The sequence below is a fragment of the Poecile atricapillus genome, chromosome 1 (assembly GCF_030490865.1).
Source record: "Poecile atricapillus isolate bPoeAtr1 chromosome 1, bPoeAtr1.hap1, whole genome shotgun sequence".
Lineage (NCBI taxonomy): Eukaryota > Metazoa > Chordata > Aves > Passeriformes > Paridae > Poecile > Poecile atricapillus.
Window position 1 is genome coordinate 7,571,340 of NC_081249.1, and position 22,085 is coordinate 7,593,424.

At 48.8% G+C, this 22,085-nt stretch overlaps 1 protein-coding gene across 12 annotated transcripts; it reads right to left on the reverse strand.

The window, feature by feature from the left end:
* Positions 1–21,776, reverse strand: NYX (nyctalopin). Of its 12 annotated transcripts, none has more exons than XM_058859555.1 (5): positions 20,634–20,701; positions 14,596–14,638; positions 6,956–7,107; positions 6,786–6,833; positions 1–3,013 (listed from the first exon to the last, which is right to left on the reverse strand). In XM_058859555.1, exons 3-5 carry the CDS (start codon positions 7,083–7,085, stop codon positions 1,614–1,616), a joined length of 1,578 nt encoding a protein of 525 aa, XP_058715538.1. In that variant the 5' UTR covers positions 7,086–7,107; positions 14,596–14,638; positions 20,634–20,701; the 3' UTR covers positions 1–1,613. The 12 variants fall into 12 exon arrangements, with proteins under 12 accessions (XP_058715538.1, XP_058715534.1, XP_058715548.1 ...); XM_058859551.1 differs by having other exon boundaries at positions 6,956–12,434; positions 20,634–20,685; XM_058859565.1 differs by lacking the exons at positions 14,596–14,638; positions 20,634–20,701 and adding an exon at positions 21,713–21,776.
* Between the last annotated feature and the right edge of the window lie 309 nt (positions 21,777–22,085).

Below are 22,085 nucleotides of genomic sequence, written 5' to 3' on the forward strand. Positions count from 1 at the left end.
CTAGGTTTGAAAAACAGCCTCTTATAATACACAGATGAATTTAGCATTTAAGAAGATTAATGGATTCATAAATAGCCTGGAAATCCTAACTCATTGAATTTAGTTCACGGAACAGGTCAAATAGGCATTTATCAAACCATCTGGCATTTTGATTCCCTGGGGAAACTGTGGTCGAGCTACAGATAACTGAGAAGCCATTGCAGCAGGGAAGGCTTGGTTTTCCCTGTACTCAGCTTTCCTCTGGAAATCTCTGGCACTAATTAGAAAGCAGTAGATCTTTTTGGACAGAAGTGTATTTCTACATAGTCACTTATATTTTCAAGTGTTGCTGCTTAACACAAACATAAGCATGGTCAAGTTCTACGTGAAAGTACTTATGTTGCAATAAATAGGTTGTCATTTGCTCTAGGCCATGAAAGGACACTCGTGTGCACCCATTTGAGTAGCCTACAAAAAAAAAAAAATCACCAGAGTTGGTCAAGGATCTCAAAAAAAAACCAATTAGGTTTGAGCAGTTAATTTATTTTTGTGAGTAAAATATCAAATTATTTTATTAATATGCTTTGATACATAAAACATCATTCTTTCTGGTCATATTAGCAGCTTTCATTGAAGATTTCAAAGATAAAACACTTAAAATGCTGTATAAAAGAAGATTATCAGTATGGCATAATATGACACGCTACATGGTACATATTAGTGGTGGAAATAGAAAATATTTCATAGGGCCTGGTTGCATTTGGCATCACCGTGCTCTGCCCCTGCTGCTATGCCATGAAACAACCTACAAATAAAAAAAATTTATTCCTTGAAACAATATATTCACTGAAAAAATAAACACATTGAAATGATGGGAATAAGTGGGTTAAGTTTAAGTAGCTTTGCCTCAGAGGGGACTGTTTGGACAAACATGGGTCCATCTGGTTCTCCCACACCAGTGCCAGGATAACAGGGGGGAGAAGGGATCAAAATCCTGCCTGGGGTCAGTGCCAGCATCCTGTGCCCACCCCAGACCAGCCTGGGGCAGGTGCCTCTCCAGGCACTTTCCTCCTTCCCATGAGGCCCAGTGCTGCATCCCTGGATGTCACCAGGACTGCCCTGCTCCCTCCTGCACCCGATGGGGGAAATCAGGAATGGTTTCCCATTGTTCAGCAGCACCTGCCGTGGGTGTGGGTGTGGGTGTCTGTCAGGACATGAAGAGGGGTCCGGTTTTGTGGCCTCATCTCGCTCTCACGAAGCTGAGTCACCATGGAACATCTCGCTCTCACGAGTTGGCCTGGTGGAACAAGCACCCCACAGACAGACCCCTCTTCCCTCCCTTCCCAGCAGGGAACATCACACATCTCTAGGCAAAATTCAGTATTAGTGCTGCTCATCTCCCTCTGAGTATCCAGGAGGCTCTGGGGCACCCACAGGGCAGGTTTGTCACCCAGAGTGGGACCCAGATTTCAGCAGCTCCCAGGGGAATCTGGAGCCAGATCCAACAAACCCAGCCTGGAAGAGTTTGGAGCCCATTATGTATCAGAGGCTCACAGTAAAACTTTTCTCTCACGACTAAGTAGGTGCAGGGTCTAAACGCTTAAGCAGAACCCCTGCTCCATCCAGCCCTTGGACTATTTGCACAGCAGAACAATCACTGTAAAAAGTGCTGGGAGGTACAAGGAGGAGGAGTCAGCCTTGGTTCTTCCTTCCCCCATGCCAGAAGAAACCCCTTCAGTCTGTCCGTCCGGCTGCGTGGTGTTACTGTACACCTCAGTGGCATTTGCCACCTCTTCGGGAAGGCCCATCTGGAGCAAGAGTTTGGAGATAAGGCTGTTGAACTTGCTCTCTGTGGTGGACCAAGGCTCCTCGCTCGGGGCCGGCCCCTCGGACGTGATGTTGAGCTCCACCGGGTCGAGGCAGTAACCCTCGGGAGACCTCTCGAAGAGCACGTCCGTCAGATCAATGCCAGCCACGGAGGAGGGGGAGGCACACGGAATATCCCTGACGAGCCTGTAGTTCTCCATCCACTCCTTGAGCCACTCGATGCGGCAGTCGCACTCCCAGGGGTTGCGGAAGAGGTACAGGCGCCCCAGGAAGTAGACGGGCTCGAACACCGAGAAGGGCAGGGTCGTCAGGTTGTTGCTGTTCAAGTGCAGCGCCACCAGGCTGGTGAGGTTCTCAAAAGCCCCTTCCTCGATGTAGCTGATCCTGTTGCGGTCCAGGTAGAGGAACTCCAGCTCCCCCAAGTCCCGGAACCAGGTGTTGGAAATGTTCCTGAGAAAATTCCCCCCCAGGTTGAGCATCTTCAGGCGCCTCAGGCCATCAAAGGAGTTTTCTGGAAGCTCACTGATCAAGTTGTCATTCAGGTACAGGTACTCCATCCTCTGACAGCCCTGAAAAGCTCGCTCATGGATGACATTTATCTTGTTGTCCTGCAGATTCAGGTATTTCAGCTTAGTCAGGCCCTGCAGGGAGTTATAGGCCACCGCTTCAATCCTATTTCTCTCCAGGTACACATGGGTCAAGTTCTCCATGCCCCTGATGGCGCCTGGGATCCTTCGGAAGTTGTTCTGGAAGCAGAACAGCTCCTGCAGAGCAGGCAGCTCGATGAAGATCCTGTCTGGGATGTTGAAGAGGTTGCAGTCGGCCAGGTCCAGCCTCACGAGGCGCCGGAGCGCGGTGAAGGTGCGAGTGTGGAGATAGCGAATGTACTCGTTGTGGGCCATCTTCAGCTCCGTCAGGCTGGGCAGCCCCTTGAACGCCCCTGGAGTGATGAAGGAGATGTTGTTGTGGTTGAGAGACAGGGACTTGAGGGAAGGCAGCGTCCCGAAGGCCCTCTCGGACAGGAACTTGATGCTGTTTTTATCCAGGTTGATGGAAGAGGCTTCGCAGGGGAACTCGCTGGGGATCTGCCCCAGCCCAGCACGGTCACAGAGCACAGAGCAGCTCCTCTCCGGCGTGCACACACAGCTGGGAGGGCAGGAGCGCACACAGGCCCACACCCCATGGACCTGTGGGACCCAAAGGATCACTGCCATCCCCACAGAGGCGGGGCAGGAGAGAAAAGAATGCATCATTAGCAAATTAGTCACAGCAGCAAAAAGAAATTACACTGTCTTTTCATCCCCTCTAGCCAAGCTAATTGCCACCTGTACACCAGCACTGACTGAGGAGCTCTTGTGTAAAATCCCTACAAATCTTCTGGGGTTTCTAAACCTGCTGAGAATTCATGTCACCTAGAACATAATCTCTGATTAATTCCTGTCCCCAAGAGGGGGCTTGCCTAGAATTCAGTATTTCTCAAGTGTCTCTGTTGGGGTCTCTCTGCTGCCCAATGGGGACATGGTTTGGCCAAGGACCAGGCAGAAATGCATTGAAGGCCAGCAGCTGTGGGTGGGTCACAGCTTTCCTGGGTCTGGAAAAGGGGAGGGCAGTGTATGCTGAATCTGGCAATGGGCAGGGGAGATGAACTAATTGCTCAAAGTGTGTAAAATTCATCTTCTTTCCTTTCCTTTCCTTTCCTTTCCTTTCCTTTCCTTTCCTTTCCTTTCCTTTCCTTTCCTTTCCTTTCCTTTCCTTTCCTTTCCTTTCCTTTCCTTTCCTTTCCTTTCCTTTCCTTTCCTTTCCTTTCCTTTCCTTTCCTTTCCTTTCCTTTCCTTTCCTTTCCTTTCCTTTCCTTTCCTTTCCTTTCCTTTCCTTTCCTTTCCTTTCCTTTCCTTTCCTTTCCTTTCCTTTCCTTTCCTTTCCTTTCTCTTTTATTTCAACCTAATGTTTCTCCACCAGAGCCATGAGCTGCTGCAGCACTGGAAGAGGAACTCTCAGCTCTCAAGGAGATGCAATGAAGTGTTTGAAAACACATTCCTACTGTGTACTGGTACCAACAGCACGAGAAAAAACAAACTGAGAGATATTGTTCAAATGCTGGCTTTGTCATCTCATCATAGATGAGAAACTCTGCATCTCCAGCACAGTTTTTGCTGCTTTGCCAATTCTCGAGACAGTCACCATAATGTCATTTGTTTGATGGGAGCAGCCACTCTGTCCTTTATCAGCCTGACGTGGGAGGTGCAAGGCTGTTGTTTCCTCCCAGGTTAGTCCCACACAGGTGGGTGAACAACAAGGAAGAGAAGGCATCTCTTGGGAGAAATGAGAGAAGAACCAAAAGGAACAAAAGGAGACATCAGCCTCCACAGACGTGCTTTTTTGCAGAGAAAAAACATCCAGTCAAAAAAAAAATCTGAAAAGTGGTTTGTTTTTTTTAGTGCAAAATGGTTTTCCCCTCTGAAAGAGAGGAAATTTAGGTTAGATATATGGAAGAAACTCTTCACTGTGAGGGTGGTGAGGCCCTGGCACAGGGTACCCAGAGAAGCTGTGGGTGCCCCAACCCTGCCAGTGCTCAAGGCCAGGTTGGATGAACCTCTGAGAAACCTGGGATAGTAAAAGATGTTCCTGCTCATGGCAGGGGGCTTGGAATGAGATGATCCCTTTTAGGTCCCTTCCAGCACAATCCCTTTCCTGATTCCATGAAAATAAACTCTTTAGAGAGGAAGAACTGAAGGCTGTTTTTTTAATTGCTCTCCCAGACACATCCTACCTTCTCCTCAACAAAATGAGCAGCCACACCAAAGATCTCCATGCAGTCACAAGCACGAAGTGGTGCTATTGCTGCTGACTGGTTTTCTGCTGCAGTTTATTAGCTCCCATACAAACATAATCCTTTTCTTCTTTTTTTTCAGCAAAACATGAGATACCAACAGCTTTCCCAAACAGCCACCTCTATTACTGTGCTGCTGGGATCAGGGGGGTTTCCTCCATATTCCTGCTGAGTGTCTAGAAGGGGAAGCTGCCAACAGCTGGGCTGTCTCTCCCCGTGGTTTGCAGCACAGTGATTGCCCACCACAGCTGCATTCCCATGGGCATTTTCAATAAGACAGACTTGTGAGGTAATATGCCTGGAAGCATCAGCTTCAGCAAGCATCAAGTTTTATTTTTGCAGGCCTTAAGGCTTTAATGTACAGGGCAAACAACAGTTTGGGCTACAATTGCTCTGTTTTTCCTCCATCCTTTCTAAAGACAACATGCATGGGACCATATTTAGGAGTTTGCACTGCCTGTGTAAAGGAGACTTGCAAAACCAGTTGTTGGGCAGGTCCCCACTGAAGGGCATCAACCCAGGAGCTGCCCTGGAGCCTGGGTCTGTTCAAACCATTCTGGTTATTTCATGTAGGAAAGGTATTTAGATGCACAGAGAGAGCATCACAAAAGGATGAGCTGTGGCCTCTTCATCAAAATTCAAGTCTCATGATGACAGGGCACACTATTGTGACTGGAGAATTAGCAAAACAACATCACTTCAAGGATAAATGATAGTGAAGGACTCTAGGAGGTAGAAAGGATTTTAGACAGCTTGTCATTTTGTTTGTCTGCTCTTCCTCTCTTTCCCATGCCCTTATCTAACAGCCACAGCTATAGGAAAGTCCCCTCCAGTCCCCCTGACAACAGCTGGAGTCTAAGGACAAGAAGGGGAACAATATGCTGGTCTCAGATTGCTCTTTCTTTGTGCAGCCTGCCCAGGGGCTGCTTCTTTTGCTCCCCTCTGCACCAGTCCATCCTCTGCGTGCCAACAGGGGCATATGTTGTTTTTGCTAGGCAGTTACATAAACTGAGGGCCAGACAGATTAAGGATTTGCCTGTTCCCAAATGTCTGACTGCAGTTGGTTGTCTGGAAAATGATGGATGCAAGTGTTGCTGCTGGTAGGGAACCTTGTGTGGGTTCAGGGTGACATCCAGAGGGGCATTTGTGCATAGGCTGAGCTATAGGTGAGGCTGTCCTGAGCAAGCTCCATGCTCAGCTCCAGCTGCCCCAAGCTCAGTCACATCCCTGGCCTTCAGAGCAGACCTCCACCCACACTGCTGTGCACATGGTGGGCAGTGTAGGAATGAGCCTGCTGATAATCAAATCCCCTCCTTCCCCCCCTGCTTATTCCCTAATCACTCAATAAAGGGAATGTCTGCCCCCAAGCCATATCCAGTCTGTTTTCCTTATACACTAGTGCCAAATCTGGGTCTTCTGCTTGTGGCAATTCATAGCAGACTTCTAAAATCTCAATTTACAAGTGCACCCTTGCAATGTGCTGGACGTGGAAAGCAAGAGCGTGAGGACCATTCAATGAGAAAATATCCCCCCAGCAACAGGATCTCAGGGAAACCCCTCAGCAATGCAGCCTTTGTGGGCAATTTCCCCTCTTTCTCCTGGAAAGGAAGTTGAAAAAAATCCTCCACCTGAACCTTACCAAACCCTCAGGAGAGCTGTTGCTCTGGGCAAAAGAGATCAACTCTTCCCGTTGACAAGATCTCTGATCAGTGTAGCCTGAAACATTCCCATCTTTCCCACCTTATTCCTTCCCCTTCCCTAAAAAAGGATGTTCACAGACAGGGCAGCAGCTGGAAACTTTCAGCGACTCAGTGACACATTTGAGCCCTCAAATGAGATGTGTTTGAGCAAAAGGGTGAAATAGAGCAGTAAGGTCAAAAATATTTATGACATTAAAGAATAAAAAAATTTCCTCCCATGGATGATATCTTTTGCTCTTTTAAATATTACAGTAACTCAGTATATGGAAGACAGAGTGAGAGACCAAAGGAAAAGAAACAAAAAAGAAAGAGTCTTAAGAAGGGTAAAGAGACAATGATTGCAATAATTGAATATTTAACCGCCACCTTTCCAAATGATCTGTCTAATCCACTACTGGATAATGCAGAATTAGAGTATACTCACCATTTAGAATGATGGCAAACATTACCTTGATTATTCTCAGGCATTTCAGGTCTGGCAAGCAAACTTGAGGGATCTAAAAGCACACAGGAAGACTAGAGATGGGTTTCATCCTCTGTCATTTCCCTGCATCATTTTTCCACAAAAAGATCTATGTTTAGAAAGGAAGATGAAGGAAAATGCTCTTCTCTCACACACTTTCAAACTGAAGAAGTCCCCAGCACCTTCCTGGTGAGGATCTTTCTTCCACCACTGACCTTCTCAGGGAATCTTGCAGTTTTGTGCCACTGCTTTTCAGGAGCTCATCCGCATCCTTCCCAGAAGCCATGCCAAAGGCAGATTCCTGTCATCTGAGGTGGGAAAGGATCACCAACAGTAAGAGACTGGCTCTACCCTAAGGAAGCAGGTGCTGGTACAGAGGAGCGTAACCATCAAAGAGTGGAAACCAAAATTCCCAACAGAAATCACCCGGACGTGTGGCTTACCTGGCCAGGCAGTGGCTGTGTCCTCCCTCCTGCTCATGAGGCTGCCCTTAGCCATACCAGCCAGTCTCTGAAAAGTTGGCATTTTTTTCTCACAAGCTATCATTTAATGGCAGGAAAATCCTCTGTATCAGAGGAGGATTAGCGGAGATGGAAGAATGTGTCTGTCCTCTAAAGCTCCCAAAGCGAAACAGGGATTGCAGACGAACCAAACGGATGCTTCCTCCCCTCTGCCAACCTGCTCTCCCCCCACCATTAAAAAAAAAAAATGCAGTCCAGGATTGGACTGCTGCCACTCAAACAGCATTGCTGAAAGTCATTACTTCACTCCCCATTATGTAATGACAGAAGAGGTGGGAGAGTGCTGCCTAAATGGAATTAAATTTGGGGGCAATCACAGGCTTATGGCTTGCCTGCACTGAGCTCTCCAAACAGACACAGCTTGAGACTCTCAACCCCCATGCACATTTTCCCAGCCCCAGCATGGCTCACACACTACTAACAGAGTGCCAGTGGGCTTTGCTTCACTAGGAATTGCTCCTGAAGGACAAGGAGATACCAACAGCATTGGGAAAAGGGTCAGCAAACACAGGGAGCTTGCACTGTGTGTATGGCCTTGACAATAATAAATTCTGGCCTATGAGTGTGTTTTCCTTGTGATGCAGCAGCTGGTGCATGGAAATCATAAGGATGGCTTCTGTATGTGGTGATGTTTTAGCATTCAGGATGTAAATTTGAGTTTAAAGCTTTTTCTGACAGAATGATGATGGTTTCTTTGGAGAGTGGGGGCTGAACAAGTGAGTTATCTCAGCCTCCCATGCCTTGGGTAATTGCATTCACCATGTCAGAGGGAAAAATAGCTCCACTCTTTATTTCCAAGTGAATTATTCTGCTTTATTTTTTTTTTCCCAGGAAATGGAATACCTGATGAATTTATGCTTGATGCAGCAAGAAAGATTCAGCTGGGAACCAGCCTGCTGCTGCACAGCACTTCCTGCAAATTAAAGCACCCAGCTACATCAGGTTTATTTTGGTTTGGCTTTCCCTCAGTCTTCAGGCATCTGGCTGGCACCTCAGGAAATCTGTCTGTCCCCAACAGTGTGCAAGCAGGCTGTGCTGGGGGCAGGCTGGAAGGCAGGGGGTGACCCACAGAGCACAGATTTTAGCTGAATTTTAGATTTTAAGCCTTTCCCCACCACCTGCTGTAATAAAGCCTCCAGCTTTGCACTTCAGTGCTTTGCACCGCGCTGTTTTGCAGAGGAGGAAAGAGATTTGCAAAGCCACAGACGGGCACGTTGCAGCCTCCAGCACAGAGCTGAAGCTGCTGGAGACCTTGTGGTGACAGACCCAGCTCCAGCTGGGTCCTCCCTGGTGCTGGGGCAGCTGATGTTTGCCCTGGTTCCCGTGAGAATGCCAGGAAGCCACAACCTACCTGATCACAGAAAGCAGATCACTGACCTTTCAGCCATGAAGAAACGGAGAGGGGAGGAGGAGGAGGAAGTGCTATTCCCACTTCTTTCTTCCCCAATATCTGCAAGAGCTTTATCAGGGGTACCAGGAATCATGTCTCTCCCGTGTCGGCAAGGGGGAGGCAGCGGGCGAGGAGGGTGTGTGGGATTTGGGGACAAACTGGTGTCTGAGCAGCTCCCTGCTCAGGGTTAGACCTGCAGCTTCACACAGCAACACCAAACCTGCTCACGGGGAGGGGATGCTCTGCACCAGGACACCACGTTCCTCTGAGATTTTGGGGGTCCCCTGTGCCTCTTTGCTCTTCTTCCATGTGCCCATATTAGGGCTGGAGGGGTGGGACATGAGGGACCACCGAGCCTCGGGAAGTGTTTCTGGGATCAGCAGAACCACCTCCCTCAGAGGAGCAGCCTGCAGGACCGACAAATCATTCCCAGTGAAGGGCACTGGGAACCTCTGCTATGCACAGCGGGTGGGTGGGGGCTGATGGGCTGGGGACTGGTGTGTTTGATAACCTGGGAGCTGACAGCACCTCAGCAGCCCCTTTCTGGGGCGGGGGGCAGTGGCAGTAGGTGCCCACTGGGGCATCAGCAGCCGCGGTGCTGATGAGGCGATGCTGCCGCAGCTGGAGGAAGGCTGGCATGGAGGGAGCGCTTCTCAGAGAGCTGCTGCAGCAGGCAGCCTCACCAGAGACCAGCACAGGCAGCATTTGCTCCTGCGGGAGCTTCTGACAGCAGCTGTGCCATCAGCATCCAGCCCACACACACAACTTCAGTGACTGCAGCTGGCCCAGCCCCACCCTGGATTTTCTACCATGGCTGGAGGTAAAACAGCTGGAAGAGGCCGTGTCCTGCCCCATCAGGAGCCCTCCCAGCCCAGCCTCACCAGGCACACTGTGCTGGCACACCCGGAGCTCCTCCTGCCCAGCAGCAGCAGCAGCTCCACAGCTCACGGTACTGTACCTCTCTGCACCATCCATGGGCAGGAGCCTTGCACAGCTGCAGCCCTGGCACAGAGAAGACATCAACATCTCAGCATGTGCTGGGGGAGGCTGGGGAGCTGGCACTGGCAGGAAAATGAGGTCCCAATTTCTAGGAAAGCCAGGGAGCGTCGCCCTGTGAGCGGCTTCAGCAGAGCACTGCAGGTGCACCAAGCAGGGCACCTAGTGCCTTTGTGAACTGCTGGAGACTCCTGACTCATTTCCTGATAACCCTTGGCACCGAAAGGGCATGACAGTGTGAGAAGGAGGCCTGAAAAGGAGAAGTTTCTAGTCATTTTAGGTAGGAAAACATAAAGGAGACCAGCATGTATTCTCTAAAGAAACAAACTTGGACTCTAAACCACACCTCAGCATTATTTAGAGCTTGACTCATGGCTGGTTAATGCTGAGGGTTGAGCACACTACAGGTGCTCGGTGTTGGGAAGGTGGTGTGGCTGCCAGGCTGAAAGTAGACTCAGAAGCTACAGACTGTGCTACTGCAGCTCTGTGCTGTTAAATTTTTTTTGCCACCAGGAGTTCGTCCTCATGATCTATCCTGCTCTTTTTAATCTCTGGGAACTCAGAGAAGCCAGAGGTCAGTGTCTCTCTGTGGAGACAAGACCAGAAAGCTGCAGAGATATGGTGCCACTGAAAAAAAAATCAATAGATGTTTATATCTGATCTTCCACTAAAAGAATTTGGAGAATTGAGTCCTGATTGAAGGAGCCCACTCTGCTCCAGAGGTGTGTGCTGTGGGAACATAAACCTTGGCATAGCTTCACCATGTGGCAGTGAGGACAAGTCTGCCTTGCAGGGCAATCCTGTGCAGACTTGGTGCAAAGATTCCTTCTAAAAGCCCATTTCTTAATGACCAGGGGCATTTTATGTGATCGTCACTTAAGGATCTGTAGGTAGCTCCTATCTCTAATATACATTGATATGATTTAAAATTGTCTCTGGGGACTGCTTCTTGCAGATTAAAATATTCCCATTATTTTCCAAGTTTGTTCAAGAACAGCTGGTGGGACCCATTTTACCTAACTGGAGGTGAGAGGTCTCATCTCAACCACTTTAGCCCTTAGCTATGGGAACCACTGTGGCCCTCAGCAGGGCTCACTTTCTCTAACAGAAGATGACAAGACAGCCAAGGACACCAGTGCTGGATTGGCTGGAACCAAGCACATTTATACACTTTCAGCCAGGTGTTGCCTTCCTCAGAGCAGTGAAGGAGCAGAGCTGCTGGCCTGACTCTGGCTGCTGAACACCTTCACTCCCTGGTTTTTATCTCTATCAGCTGCTTGCAATCATGGGACCAGTGCTGGGGGTGAGGTCCTCGTTCCATAGAGCGCCCGAGCCTGCCCACCTTCCCCAGGCTCTAGTTTCCTGAGCTCGTGTAACAGTGGTCACAGCATCATGCATACTTCCCCTCTTCTCACAGCCACAGCTGTGTCACACATCTGAACCTTTCCTGTGCTCGTAATCACCAGGGTGACCTTTGAAGGAGCTGCCTCAGTGCTCCTCGGCAGAGCTCCTGTTGTCAGCACTGCCTGTGGGACCAGGCTGCTCCCAGGATGGGCACACACAGCCCTGGCTGGGGTGAGTTTGGGGCAGGGAGCAGGTGTCCCGTGGTGGGATTGCAGAGCTGTGAGCAGACAGGACGGACCAGTGTGGCCGTGCTGCGGTTTGCAGAAATAGAACTTGGTACACGTCTGATGTGGCTGCTCACAGGAGACGCAGAAGCAACTGAGGGGCCAACCAGGACTTTGAGAGCAAGGGGCTGAAGAGCTCTCTCTTGCTCAGAAGAGAGGACAGATCTCCATCTGCAAGCAGGGGTTTCATTTTTGTGTAGACTGAGGCCACCAAACTTCGTTCAGGCATTGAATTCCAGAGCTTCCTCAGCCTTCCATGCTGTGTCCTTGTCAGCCTGCCTCCTCATGGTCCCACCCCTGCAGAAGACCAACTTCAAGACACGCTTTGGACAGAAGAGCTGCTGAGGTTCCCCCCACAGGTTCCCCCTGTGTATCCTCAGCAAGGAGGGCCTCAAGCTCACACCAGCCCCATTCACCCTCCCACCTGAGCCACATCCCCACCACACACATGTGGGCTGCCATCTCAGAGCTGGGACAGGTTCCTGATGGACCCCTGGCTGTGGACTGAGAGCATGTCACAATGCCCAAAGCCAGCCCAAGGACACAGCAGCTGGCAGCTGCCTGCAGGAGGAATCCTGCAGGAGAGTTCTTCACCACCCAGGCTGTGGATGAGACAAGGCAGCCAGCAGCAGCACTTGGCAAGAAACAGCCACCAAAAAGCCACTTAACCACATGGAAAGTGATGAATTAAAATCAATAAAACAGCGGGAAGAGGAGAGGGTCAAGCTGGGCACCAGATCTCAGCCCCAGCGCAGGTGCTGAGCAATGGCCAGGCCGTGCTGCAGGAGAGGCCCGGGAGGCTGCAGCTGCAGCAGGAGCATGTTCTGAAAGGGAACAGCACACTCTAGGGTAGGCAGCCTGAAGCAGATGCAGTGCACAGCAAACCACGGGTGAGTGCGCTCAGCTGTCAGCCCAAACCTCTGCCAGCAGCCCCGTAAGACATCACACACACCCCACACAAAGAGGGCAGGGAGACCTGGGGATGGCTCCATCAGGGTCAGATCCTCCCACTGCTTGGCAAGGGCGGGACAGAGATCCTCTCCAAGTCTGTCCAGGCCACTGGATTTTACATCAGCTCACGAGGTCTCTCCCCGCCCATCCTGCAGATGTGGTTTCATGTCTCTCTCAAGCCAATCAAGCATTTCCAGCAAGAAAGGAGCGGTGAGGGCTGCTCTGCAGTGAGGGGCTGGGTGTCTGCCATGGGAGCAAGGTCCTGCTTCCCACTGCAGTACATGTGTATGGATGCAGTGCTGAAAAACATCATCTGGGCTGCTGGATAATTCTCCACAATACCCAGAGCAGTCTTGGGGAAGGGGAGGGAAGCTGGGCTCAGATCTGTATTAACTAAAACTGAAGAGGGATTTGAATCCAAGTTTCCCACATTCACTCTGACTCGGCCTTGACTAAAACTGGGCAGCCATGCTCAGGGTTCTCTGTTCAGGGAAAAAACGCTGCTATTGAAGCCTGAACAGGGCTGCATCATCTTCCTGTGCAGGGTGAGGGGAGCCCTGCCCTCCCTCCAGCCCTGATGTGCAGCAGGGCATCACCGCTGTCCAGAGTGCATCAGAGGAGCTCCCACGTCACACAGCAGATCGGGATATCCAAGACTGGCAGCACCTGGACTTTCCAGCCTGCCCTCCCTGCTGAAGGTGGCACCTGAGGGTGCCAGTGATGTGGGCATGCACAGCCAGGGAGTCCTGGGGGCAGTGTGGGCTCATGACACATTTCCCAGCAGCTGGGGAGCTGCTCTGCTCTGTGCAACTGTGGGGTCATTTCTATCCTGTGTAATTGTGGCAGGATGTTTCCCCCCACACCCCCTCATGCTTTGACCTGGAATGTGGTCAAGCAACTCAGTGGAAAATGTCTTATTTGCAAATCTATCAGGCTGGACTGAGAGGGGAGCCATGTGTTGTTTTGGTGTTGTGTTATGCTAAAAATCAGTCTGGCACACCGAACCCCAAATCAACATCCTGACAGTAAGGCAAACCTTTGGCCAGTAAGTTGCTAAACTGGCCTGGAGGCATAGGACTGGCAGTCAACCCCTTTACACTCTAAAAACCCAGTCCACTTTCCACATAGGAGGTTCTTCTGAGATACCCCTTCCTGGAGTGTGTGTGGAGATTCCCCCTTGAGTGGGGATGCCCCTCAAGGTTGCTCCTCCAGGTTAAGAGAAAGAGACCTCCCCACTCTGAGTGTTGGTATGGTGAGTTACATCAATGTCTACTTAGCAACTGCTTCTTTTTGTTACCTTTAATACAATTGCTTTAATTTAGTGCACTACATTATACTATATAACTGTTAGTAGTTTCAGCTTCTAGTCTGTGTAGTAAGTAATTCTGATTACAATCTTTTGTCTAATCATTTGTCATCATGAGCAATTTTTTTTATATAGACATATCTGATTTGCCATCTTTAAATCCTGCAGGTCACAATTACTCAACAATTACAATTGTTGACAGTGTGAGGCTAAGACTGGATCCAGCCACATCCAGGCTTCTCTCTGAGAAGTTTAAAAAGCAAGATCCTCTGCACCTTGTGACTCAGTGGCAGGGTTTCTCTAGTAAATTTTGTCTGGAGCTCCCACTCCCACGCAGGACAGTAAAAGGAAGCTGCTTCTGTCCTGAAGTCCTCATGCCATGTTTTCCACAGGCTGCTGCCCAAGGCAGCGACTCCCTGCAGGTCCTTGCGGACCCTTAATGGGAAAGGAAGGCAAGGAGGTGGCAGCAAGTTCTGCTTAGTTCCCCCTTAGTGCTCATGGGTCCATTTATCCTGATAAAGCTCCTCCACAGCCACATACAGGCAATGCACAATGAACTTACACACAGCTCTGCAAACACCTTTTCAAACAGTCTTTCTGCACCAAAGGCACAACAAGCCATACCTTTTCCAAGCCAATAGTCCTCCCAGGACTCACCAGACACTTTATTTACCTCCTCGTAATTAATTTCTCCCACCTAGAGGACAGGATCAGTGCCACCTTTTCCCCATAGTACAGAGTCAATATTTGGGGCAGGTTTATCACCTTACCTGTCTTCACTAAACTCAGGCATTTATGTCAGGATCCTGCTCTGAAGCTAGGTCAAATACTTGGGAGAATGACCCAGAAGCCCTGGGACTCTTGGAGGACCAGACCTGGGGGGCTATAGCTGGGCTGGATTGTGATTTTTACTCCACATCTCATGACACTTTCTCCTGCCTGACTAACACTCCTGAATGCAAAGTAACAAGGAGCACTGCAACATGCCAAGCAAACATAATTACCTGGTACAGATCTAAAATAGAATTCTGTTGTCTGTCAAAGATGCTGGCAGGCAGGAAAAAAGGAAAATCAGGATCAGGAATAAACTTCAATACCACAATAACCAGCACATTAAACTGGAGGTTAGAGCAGTATACATTCACAGATGATCTGGAAAATTTGTTAAATGAACTCATCATGCCTTACTGAATATGCAGTGGCCATGCACTCTCTGAATACATCAAGCCCAGATGTGAAACACATCATTGCTCCTGGGCACAGCAGGGGGGGATGGAGCAGTGCCTGAGGTCAGGAGCTGCCCTGGGGTCAGGAGCTGTGGCCATCGGAGCCGTCTGCCACCTCCACAAAGTCCATGTGCAAGGGGTTTAGATCCTCCAGCTCAGTAATGCAGCCACTCAAACATCCTGCACCTGACGTATGCAGAGTTTTTGCACAGATCTAAGATGATTAAAGCCAGCAGAGCTTGGGGGTGGGAGGGGAGCAGCCACTGCAGGAGATAAGCTCACATTTACACCCACATATTCTGCTTCCCACCCGTCCCCTGCCTGTGCTTTTATGGGCTGCTGATACCTCCTCCTCCGTACCAACCCTGGGCTTTGCCAGAAAAAGCCCCCATGGCCATGACATGGCAAAGACAGCAGATCCCCCATGTTGGGGTGTATTTATGGACCACAGGAGCACAGCACTTCTGCTCATGCAGAAGACTGTTTCCTGACAGCTGCAGAAGGCCTCATTACCTGAGGGACAAGGAGTTCAGCACCCTTTTCTGGGACATGAAATTGATGTTGGCAGAGGATGCAGCTCCTCTGCAGCAGGGCAAGTACAAGTACTACACTCCTGGACAGGATCAGAGCTGGCTCCCAATCCTAGTAACTGGCAACAAGAAGAGAAAGCCCCGCTCCCGTGAGCTTGACAGCAGCAGCACCGCAGCCTGCTCTTCTCTTAACCATTTCTGGGGTGCATCCAGGGATGCAGTTTGTCTTGGGCTCACGGGAACCTGCAGGCAGGCAGAGGAAACCCTCCGTGCTCTTGTCAGAGAAGCTGTGCCACAACAGCTGGGCTGTAGCCACCAGTGTGTTGCAACAAGCTGTTGGAGATACTGTGCCCAATTTGAGTTATAATGGAGAGTATCTGCCCTCCTTGTATGGTGGGAAACAAACAAAATGAGGGGGCAAATGACACGTGTGGGAAATGTGATGGAGGGCCAGACATTCAGCATTAAAAATAAATCACACTGGGGCTCTGTAAGATACAACAGCCCTCAAAAAACCTGTGTTCCAGCCAGAATTACTCACTATGATTATCATTTGCCTTTGACTTCAGCAGCAGTTTCACACTTCTCTGAGCCTTACTGGGCTGTACAGGGAAGGCACATTTGGTACATGAGGGTGTGGGAGGGGGAAGGAGCTGGTGGGACACACAGGGCAGCACTTCTGGGGCATCCAAAACATCCTCTTCCTCCCTGGCACTCTGAGCATTCACAGCAGCCACTCAGGTGCACTTGGTGACAGCCTCTACAGTGTCTCTCTCACCAGAGCAATGTACTCACCAGTGTCACAGAAATGCTTCCCTTGGGTAGGGAACCTCACTGCTTGGGGCTGCAATTGGTGCGGCTTAAAATTTGCAAAAAAAAATAGAGCAGACTGCAAATGAAGCAATGAATGAAAGCACCAAGCTGGGATGCTCTCAGACTATTATTTGGAGTAGATGCTCAGTGGGTGCCTTGACAGAGCATCCCATGGAGTCTGGGGGATCCTACCAGTGCCTCAAGCTGGCTGTGTGTTGCTGGAGTCTTGAAGGGCTACAGCACCAGGCTGTACAGGCTACAGCTCAGGGTGTGGAGAAGAGCACACAGCCCTCACAACTCAATGGGCAGCAGCATCCCAGGGAACAGGATGAGCAGCAGGGCACTGACACAGTACAGAGAGGTTGGCTTGTGCCAGAAAAGCCCAGATCTGGACACACCTTGCCTGATATCCACCCCTGCAGATCTGGGGCTGTGCCAGGCAGCACCACCTGTGTTTGGGTGGCTCTATTCACACTTGAGAGACGTAAAAAGGATTAAGCATATGCCAAGGAATGTCAGCAGCATGGATGCTGAAATACCCCAGAGGTTCTGGGCCTGAATGTTTGATCAGAAGTGTTTTGTGAGACCTAGGCAGCACCTGTAGGAGATCTAAACATTTCATTTTTTCAAGCCTGGAACATGCCTATCACTTTTCCATGACAAAGTCTATGGGGTGTTTGCCTTTCATCCATCATTCCTGTGACTGAGCAACCAGCCCAGTCCAAACAGGCTCTGTCAAGTGTCGCTGGGACGCTGCTCCCAGCCCTGATTTCCTGCAGGGAGCCCAGCCCTGCAGCCTCGCCAGCACCTGCTCTGAGCACTGTCCCCCACAGCCTGAATTGAACCTTTCCTCCCCTGCCCTGGGAGTGTGCAAGGACAAACTGCAGCACAGCAAAACCTTAACCTCAGCGAAATCAGCCACAGGCTGGGCAACCAGCAGCTTTTTCAGTGCTTGCCTGATGAGAAGCAGCCCCAAGAGCAGCAGCCCCAAGCTGCAGGAGAGCCAAACCCACCCCACCACCTCCCCTAGAGAAGTGCCCCAGCAGCAGAAGCCATCGGGGCAGCACAGATCAAAAGGGAACTATCCCCCCCTCCTGCTGAAAGCACGACACTGTGCAGCAAAATGAATAAATAATGCCAGCAGCCTCTGGCAGAAACACACAGTGAAACAGGAGATGGGATTTGCAAACACTTCCGGGGGGGATGGCGGGGGGAAGCGTCGCCTTCTGTTTCCTGGGCAGCTTCTGCATTTTGCACTGAACAAATCTGTAGATAAAATACAGCAGCAGCCTCAGGGATAGAGACCAGAGCCCAGACTCCCCCATCCACCATGAAAGCCCTCACTTGCAGCCCTCACACTGCAGCCCCTCCGGAGGCCACTGCCCCGGCCTTGTGACACTCGGGCAGATAAAAAATCAACGCTCAGGGACTTTGGGCACCAGCACAGCAGAAGCTGCAAAGGTCACAGTCTTGCACTGTAATTATTTTTGGGTGGGGTTTTTGTCCCTCGTCTCTCCCAGGCCCATGCAAAGTCCCCAGCAGAAGTGGGGAGGGAAGCACCTCTCCAGGAGGTGCTGTGGGCATTGTCAGACCCCTGCCTTAGCCTGTGCTCTGTACATAAAAGGGAAAATGTTCACATTAACACAGATCAGAAGGCTCAGGTGTCTCCTTTTGATCAAATCTGACATGAGGCAAGAAAGCTTAACTAGGGCCTAGTAGAGCACTAATTATCAAATGAAAAATTAACAGGTAATTTGTCTCCAATGTGAGTTGATAATTTCTAGAGGAGGAATTAATTAAATGGGGGAATTAAATCACCAAGAATTTGCAGAGTGACCACTTCTGATGGGATTCAGTTAATGAGCTATCTGATAATCATGTCGGGCTTCATTTTCTTCTCCTCTGGACACAAGGGGAGAGACAGAGAACAGGAATTACTGCAGTGCTCCCTCTCCCAGGCTGCAGAGATACTTGCACCTTGCCGAGCCTCACCCTTTTGTCCTGACAAAACCTGAGCAACCAAAAAGCAAAAGCCAAAAGCAGACCACTAGCAAAACACCGTTTAAAAAAAGGAAAAAAAAAAATTAGAAGAAAAGATATTATGTGAGAGAGAAGGAAGTTTCCTTTACAAGAACGGCCCTCAGCACCACGATGTGCCCTTGGGCCAGATCAGAGAACTGGAGTCAAAGTCCAGTGCCATCGCCCTCCAGCAAAGAGGGCGGTGAAAGGTGAGTGTCCTGCCCTTGGGAAAAAGAAAACAAACTCATTTTGCTTTGGATTTCAGCCTTGCCCAAGCTGTTCCTCTGTCCTGAGCAATGGATGGAGGTGAGGCTCCTCCACGGCAGCCAAGACACCCCAGGCTGGGTGCAGGCACACAACCTCACTGCTGTCTAATTAGCCAGAGCAGTGTTTATGTCAGTCATGCTTTTAATGACAGCTCCGTGCCAGCTGCAGGAAGAGAAATGATCTCCAGCCTTGCAGAAAGGCAGAGCCGTATGGGCAGACACCACCTGATCTCTCACAAAGCCTGCCAGCACAAAAATAACTTCTCAGAAACACTCGAACACATCTGAACAAGCAGAACGAGCCAATATCAGATCAGCACTTTGTATCACAGGGCTGCAGCACTTGTGATCCAGCCTCCAGAGCCCTAAATTTGGATTTGCTGCATTCCTCAGACCAGTGTCTGAGCTCACCTACTTTCAGTTCTGCCAACTCCTTGCAGCATTATGTGCCAAATTCTCTAACCACCCTCCTGGATGGAAAAACACAAGCATTTACACTTCAGGGCAGTGACTAATTTGTGGCACCTATATTGGGTGAGGCTCTGCAAGTAAAATACCAGGGTGAGATCCGGGTGGAACTGAGCAGGGAAGTTACATTATCCATGTCATACACAGGCTGTGTTTTTCCACATGTGAACAGAGGTCAAAGGAGGCAAACTGAAAGCAAATGGAAATCACTGCTGCTGGTTTGTAAAATGATTCTCCAAGTATTAGGATTTTCCCTGATACTGCACATACTTGCTGCAATAACATAAACTGATAGCTCTGAGACATCTACAGTTTATGCCTGAATGACAACAACAACAACAATAACTACAAAATAATAATAATAATAATAATAATAATAATAATAATAATAATAATAATAATAATAATAATAATAATAATAATAATAATAATAATTAGTAGTAGTGCAAAACATTAGACCTGTCAGCACCTGCTAGCCAGTTCGCATTACAGAACAAAATATTCTCTCTTGGAACATGCTGGGTCTTATGCAGATTCAACTTATCTGGGTGACGCAAATGCTGTAAAAACAACTCTGAGTCATAGAATAAAATCACATAATTCCCCAAAGCCAAATAAGGACAGAATTTAGCCCACACAGCTCTGACTTCCCATTTTCCTGGTACTAGAAATTTTGTTTATCTTCCCCTGTAAACTATACCATTTCCTTGCTTTCACAGAAAATCTTGCATTTCTTTTCGCTAAAGTTCACAGTTGGTGTAAATACTGGTATTGTGAAAAATAAAGTAACATCCCAGTATCTGCCAGGCCTAGTGAAAAAAGCCTGTTATGTGCTCTCTGGGACTGGCTTTGCTAATTGGTATGAAGTCTTTATGGGGAACCTGGAAGGCATTCTCCCAGGCTGCCTGTAGTTTTAGTTTGATATATTTTTCACCAAGAGTTCATTTACAGCCCATTAGAGCCAGGCTTGGGTATTTTATGAATGTAATACAGCAGCACACAAAGAGCACTTAATGCCTTAAGTCTTTAGAAGGCTTTTTAATTTTGTAACACAACTGAATTGTTTCACTGCCAGATATCTCATGCACCAGTGTGGGTAAGGCCTTGTGCAAACAGCTTTGTGCATGTAAATAGCTTTCAGACTTGATCTGTGAGTGGTATAAAGCACCATCACTCTGCTCTTGTCATTTTGCATCAGCAGCTGCTGAGTTTTCCACTTTGAAACCTTAGGGACGTTTTATTAATAGGGTGGGAGGAGTTGTATGCAATAAACAGGATGTGATGTATTTACAGTACATGCAAGCATATTGCTTTATTTATTCTCCTTCTCCCTGGCTTAACAGCACCTGAGCTGAGCTGAGCTGGAAATACAGGGTGCAATGTTCACATGGCAATGCACCACAAGCATGATCTAACTGCACACAGCAATGAGAACCTCTTGAGTCCTTTCTAGCTGCTGACTGCTCTCTCTAGGGTCCCGTTTGGAGGCAGTGACACAGCCCTGGCTCTGCATTTTGCAAAGCAAAAGCCTTTCCGAGCAGGTGAGAATGCAGCAGAATGCACAGAGTTGCTGCCCCATGACTGACACTCGTGCTACACAGATCCCTGATAAGATATGCACACACTCCTGGGCACTCAAAGCCATCAACACAGCAAAGCCAGGACATGCTCAAAGTGTGGGACTCGTAAATCAGAAAGAACAAACTGTGCTGTGACCTACCAGAGCCTTAATGCTGCAGCTCCTGCCAGCCAAGCCGTGCTTGCACAGCTGCACCCCTTGTCAGCTTTCTGCTCAGTGATCCTTCTCTTCCCTGCTCCTCCTAAATGTCTTCCAAGTTACCACTAGTAACTGAATATATTTACTGAGTATAACCAAGGTCTCCAAGAACCTCATGCACATTTGACATTTTTGTGCTGAACAGTAACATTTATGTAATTGAGGCATGGTTTTCCACTGCTGTGTTTTAAACACAGTAAATTCAGTCTGGTTTTAATGCTGGTTTTTTTCCTGAAAGGTCTACCAAGTCTCTAACAGAAGCTTTATCACCAGCATGTCACTTGAGGAAAAGCAAAAGTAGTGATTTATTCAGCCCCTTTAAAACTCCTGTGTCATTAAATCCAATGTAGCTCAAATTTTTGAGAAGCATTGAGAGGAAAATATGTCTCTATTAAGGCTCCAAGACTCTTGTCTTTCTGATTAAGTAAAAACAATCAAATACTTCTGAGACCTCCCACACCATATTCTTCTGAGAGGAAAGGCAGGAAACGGTCTATCTGAAGTTCCCTATTCGGGGAGAAATAGAAATACTTCAGAGTTCCTTTATCTATCATAAGCCAGCTAAAAAGAAATTATTGGGGATTTTTTCACTTTCTTGCCAGCTTTAATCCACTAAGCCTGGACAACTCAGTGCTTTTACCTAGGACTGACATGAAAGGACAAGTGAAAGTTGCAGATAATTGTCCCTAAATAAGAGAAGGGGCATCATTAATACCCAGCCATCCTGGCACAGCATCTGTGGTGCTGTGTATGAGGTAAAGGGGCACGCAGCAGTGACTCCACTTGGACAAATGACACATGTAATTCAGCACTGGCTATTGTAACCACTAAGCAGCTTACAGAAATTTCCTCTAAATACTGTTATTCATCTGCCTAACTTGTGCTGTCATAAATATGCTACACAGGAGTCTGTTGTAAGGGCTGGCCTTTCTTTTCCATAAAGTCAAATATTGAGATTTAACCAAATAGCCTTCACAGCAAATTGGCAGCAAGCCTTTTGGCCCAAACATTTGATACTATACCTGTGAATACCATGATCCACTCTGACGTTTACAGTCCAGGAAGGTCACTGGAGGACTTTGCCCCTATTAAGCTAGACATGGACATGTCCTATTTTAGCCTTGCACATAGAAGACTGCAATGCAAATACTGCAAGGCAATTCCAGGCTGCTGATGGATTTCATTTCCTTTTGTCTCTTATATTCTGGAGGATGCTGCACCTCCATCTCTCAGCTGCAACAGATGAGGGGCTGTGTGTTCATGAATGTCCTGGGCTGGAGCTGCGAGCCCTGACACCAGCACTGGCTGTGACTCTGCAGAGGCCACTGGTGGCTTCTCTGGTCACTCATCACCCCATGGGCGTCTGCAGGCTCACAGCTGGCTCCACGAATATTT

Bases quoted from the DNA above. Each gene is read 5' to 3' on its own strand.
- NYX (XM_058859565.1), bottom strand. From the start codon at position 7,085: ATGGCTTCTGGGAAGGATGCGGATGAGCTCCTGAAAAGCAGTGGCACA. The intron at 6,834-6,955 runs GTGTGTGAGAGA...GTGTGCTTTTAG, and splicing joins GGGACTTCTTCAGTTTGAAA to ATCCCTCAAGTTTGCTTGCC. The intron at 3,014-6,785 runs GTAATGTTTGCC...TGGGGATGGCAG, and splicing joins AATGCCTGAGAATAATCAAG to TGATCCTTTGGGTCCCACAG.